Source organism: Bison bison, unplaced genomic scaffold (genome assembly GCF_000754665.1).
Source record: "Bison bison bison isolate TAMUID 2011002044 unplaced genomic scaffold, Bison_UMD1.0 scf7180017847419, whole genome shotgun sequence".
Lineage (NCBI taxonomy): Eukaryota > Metazoa > Chordata > Mammalia > Artiodactyla > Bovidae > Bison > Bison bison.
In genome coordinates, this window is record NW_011477992.1 from 5415 (window position 1) to 9671 (window position 4257).

A 4257-nucleotide genomic window follows, 5' to 3' on the forward strand; every position below is an offset into this window, starting at 1 on the left:
CGGCGTAGGACTGGAGGGCAGAAGTCCATTTCACAGCGCCTGCTCTTTCCTTCCTGCCTCTGCATGTGTTTGACTTTCTGCATTGATATGAGATCTGTATTGTTTCCCTATTATTCGTCTTTTTTACATCAAATCATTTTCTACAAATTCATCTTTCTCAAAGAGTTTTATATGAACTCATAGGAGTGCTTTTTAGAGATATGACACCCAGAAATTGGAGTTCTTTTCAGTATATGGCAAAGGAAAGTTCTCACACTGAAAGCACTATGAAACCAGCACTGAAGTGGAAGAGAAAATACCTTTAATACACCATGCAGCTAGAAAGCAGCACAGAACAGAATTCCTGTGTTGGAGACAGTGAAGTTACTGTGTAAGGGAGTGAATTGCTCAGTAAGGCAGTACTGAGGAGAAGGTGGAAGGCAGAATAATAGGAGTCAGGAGCAGCCAGTCAACAACATATGGCATCAACTTTCCAGCAGGAGGTGACTGCTTCCCTCAGATATGTCTATCAACCATTCTTTAATGAGTGGGTATAAATTACTTAGGCCTAGACATCAAGACTAACAATTTTCTATAATTCATAATTTCCTTTCTACCTTTTTTTTCTTTTTGGCAGCCTCCACAGCTTATAGGATCTTAGTTCCTCAACTAAGGCTCCCTGGAGGGAAAACTCAGAGTCCTAGAAACTGCGCCACCAGAAAGCTTGAAGAATTCCACCTTTTGACAGACATTTGCTAGAAAGTGATAGAACTGTTCCACAGTATAAAATGAACATTACTGTTTTGTGGTAGGTAAATATAGACAAAATAAGGATTTAGATTTTCAAAGTAAAAAACCTCAAGAAGTTTACCTTGATAAGTATTTAATAAATAAAACAAATTACAATTTTAATCAAAGAGAAAGGGGAATATATTTTCTAAATTTTAATACAATGTAAGCATACACATCTTTTATATGAAAATATAAAATATTGAGATAAAATAACACATTAAATAAATAAAATATAAATAAATAACATCAAAGCAGTCATTGCTTATAGACTGATCCCTTGCAGCTGGGTACTTTTATATCTACTTGCTTACTAATACTGTACTTCTATGCATTGGACTAACTAATTCAACAACTTTCATGGCTAAAGCAGAAATCAGAGTCTTCTGAAATGACTACACTTGAGTGTGCAAGGATGCTGTGGCATCTTAGTCAATGAGTCATGTCAAGGTTAATTCTGGTCTCCATCCATCATTCTTAACCTTTCTTGCAAGTTGGTTGATGAAGACAAAGATCTCATGATTTCCAGTCTGACGATTTCCCAGGCGCAGTCACTATATTCCTTCTCTCTCAGGTAGACGTGGATTCCGTGGAAGTACCTCTTCATGGCCAGTGTGGGGCCCGTCCTTCCCAGAACAGAGTCTTCCTCTCCCATCACCTGCCCCAGGCAGGCATCCAGGTCATCCAGCTGCTGATGGAGTCCAGTGTGGAGTGGCTCCAGGAGGGTGGCGTCCCAGGCAGCAGAGGAGTGCTCTGTGTTGAAAAGGTTGAAGGTCTGCTGGAGCATCTCGTGGAGCACAGAGAAGGCCTGAGCCTCCTGGAGCTGGCTACCCTCCACCACCTCCTGGGGGAAAGCAAAGTCTTTTCTGTCCTGCAGACAGAAGCGAGGGGAGAGTCTCCTCATTTGGCCCAGGAGCCTGAGGTTCTGCCTGCCAACCAGCATGTGGTTCTGAGACAGGTCACAGCCCAGGGATCCTCCCAGGCCGTAGCTGACAAGCACCAGGGCCATCAGTAGAGAGAGCATGACGGCCATGGGGAATATGAGGCTGCTGCTGGGCTGGCTGAGACGGCGTCTGGTGGAACCTTGAGGTAGGTTCTCTGATGCCATGCTTTCTAAGCAAGGCCATTAAATAGGGAACACAGTAATTTTCATTTTCTAATCATTTCTATACACTTTTACTTTCTATTTTGGTTTTCTGTTATGTATTCTGAATATGGTCAAAGAAATTGTCATCAATTTAAACTATTAATTTTACTTTTTCCCAGTAACTTCAGACATGCTTATCCAAATGGGTATTTATCATCAAATGAGAAGGTCTTTGTCTTATGTTAGAATTGAAGTACATTTGTAATTACACACATATTGCTCCCTGTCTCTCATGCATAAATGTGCCTCTCCTCTTGTCCAGGAACACATTTGTAGCCCTCATCTTAGGCTCCATTTTCCCCTCTCACTTTACCTAGGAAGCCAGGCTCCCTCAGCCCTATGGTTTTTGTATTTATTTAGGGATTTACCAGATCACTGTGGCAGTTGAGCTCTTTGAAACAAGATGGGTTTCATTAGAGTTTGATTTAGAGAAGAGGCTGATTATTATCAGTCCATGAGCTTATCCCACATTTCTCTTCCTTCTAGAACATGTTCCTGCAGGTCCATGTGGCTGTGTTTTAGGGAGCCACAAGCTCAGGGCCATTACAGACATCACCCTTTCTTTCCACCATTTTCTTGCTCGAGACCTGTCATCCTCCACAGACTGGGCCAATACCCCCACCAGAATCCTGGTTCTTCTCAGGGAACACTGGTGAGGAGACTCTAAATCCAGGACAATTGTATTTTCCCAGCAGCACCTCACTCAGAAGGGAGAGATCACATGGAGACACCCCCTCTCCTCTGAGTGACAGAGTCCCTTCCTCACCTGCTGTACTCCCTCCCTGAGGACAGGCTTACCATATCCTGTGGCCTCAAAATCTCCTTCTGTGGAGGGCTTGTTTATTTGTTGGGAAAATAAATTCTCTTCCTGAACCCCATCCTCTCCCCTGGAGTGTTTCTGTGAAGGATCCTAGTTCTCCATGGTGATCTCCTCTTGTCCTGACCCTTTTCCCCAGGTGTCCAAAACATCAGCAGTGCTCAGATGCTGAGAGCAAAAGTGTGTTTGTGTAAGTTGGTGAAGGAATTTCCAACTGCAGTCATTTTGCTTTTAGTAGTTAAATAATATCTACTTTACCAAGTATAGTTTTTATTATTCAACTCTTTTACTTAAACTGTTCAACACTTGTTCTGCTCAGAGTTTCTGAGCTGGAGGAAGGAGATTCAGTGCTGGTGTGTCTCTTGTTGGAAGCTTATGTCACAGAATCTAGTGAGTTACAGCCGTTTGTTCAGGCAGTTGATTCCACCCGGCATCTCTGTTCTTCTGACTCTGTCTCCTCTGAGAAAGCAAGTCAGTGAGACCCAGCATGCTAGATCAGGAGAAATAGCCTTCTTTCCTTGAGTGTGATTTTTCATTTAAACTTTTTATATTCACTTAGTGACTTATTGGACAAGATTGGTGTCACTGCTCCTTCTCTGGTTGTAATTTATGATGAGGTGAGAATAAGAAAGGAAAGAAAAGAAAGCCCGAGGAGCTGCATCACTTTCAAGAGGTTAGATTTTTTGTTTCTCTTTGCAATTTTGCTAGAAAGTAAAATTCCACAGTTGTTTTGTGGGCAAGTAGAAAACAAGGGTAAGTCTCAATGTCATGAATATGAAAGAAAGGAAGTGGCTTCCCTGACACAGTGATGTATTCTTGATTAGCAAACTTCAGTGCAGCATATCTGGGGCCTAGGCTGTGGCAGAGGGGAAGGATCAGGTCAATATGAACAACAGAAAGGCTGGGACATGGCTGTTTCAGACAGAAGCTCAACAAAGTCCAGGTCCTGAGTCCATGGACTGCCCTCAGCTTTGTAAGACCAGCCACCTGATTTTTCTTTCCTTTAATCCATATGTGGCCAGTATAAGGGGAGAAGGAAGAAGTCACATGCACCAGCTCATCGGAGATGGGTAATCAGAACTCCAGTTGCTAGAACACTAACCCTGTCTCACAGGGTCAAGGAGACCAGCCTTGCTATGCATCTGTGACAAATCCACCTGGGCAATGAGAAGTTGCTTTGAGAAAACTAGAATGAAAGGGAATGAAATGATTCCAATGATTCTGATCTTAATCTGGGTAATAATAATTATGATATTAAAAATGATAACTGAATTTTATTGATTGTAACCCTAATGTCCCTAATATCCCACCTTGTGATATGATCACATTTATGGGATGGGTTTCTTTGGGTTTTTTAAGAATTTTAAATGCATGTATTTGGCTGTGCCAGGTCTTGGTTGCGGCATGCTGGCTTTTCCATATTCCTTGCCTCAGATAGGATCTTTACTTGTGGCATGGGTAGTCTTGGTTGTGGCCTGTAGGATCTAGTTCCCTGACCAGGAACAAAACATCAAAATTCTAGGAG

At 42.3% G+C, this 4257-nt stretch overlaps 1 protein-coding gene across 1 annotated transcript; it reads right to left on the reverse strand.

Moving 5' to 3' along the window:
- Positions 1-1193: 1193 nt before the first annotated feature.
- LOC104990914 (interferon omega-1-like) lies at positions 1194-1812 on the reverse strand. The gene has a single exon (XM_010843235.1). It carries the CDS (start codon positions 1799-1801, stop codon positions 1220-1222), a length of 582 nt encoding a protein of 193 aa, XP_010841537.1. The 5' UTR covers positions 1802-1812; the 3' UTR covers positions 1194-1219.
- Positions 1813-4257: the final 2445 nt, after the last annotated feature.

Bases quoted from the DNA above. Each gene is read 5' to 3' on its own strand.
- LOC104990914 (XM_010843235.1), bottom strand. From the start codon at position 1,801: ATGGCCGTCATGCTCTCTCTACTGATGGCCCTGGTGCTTGTCAGCTAC.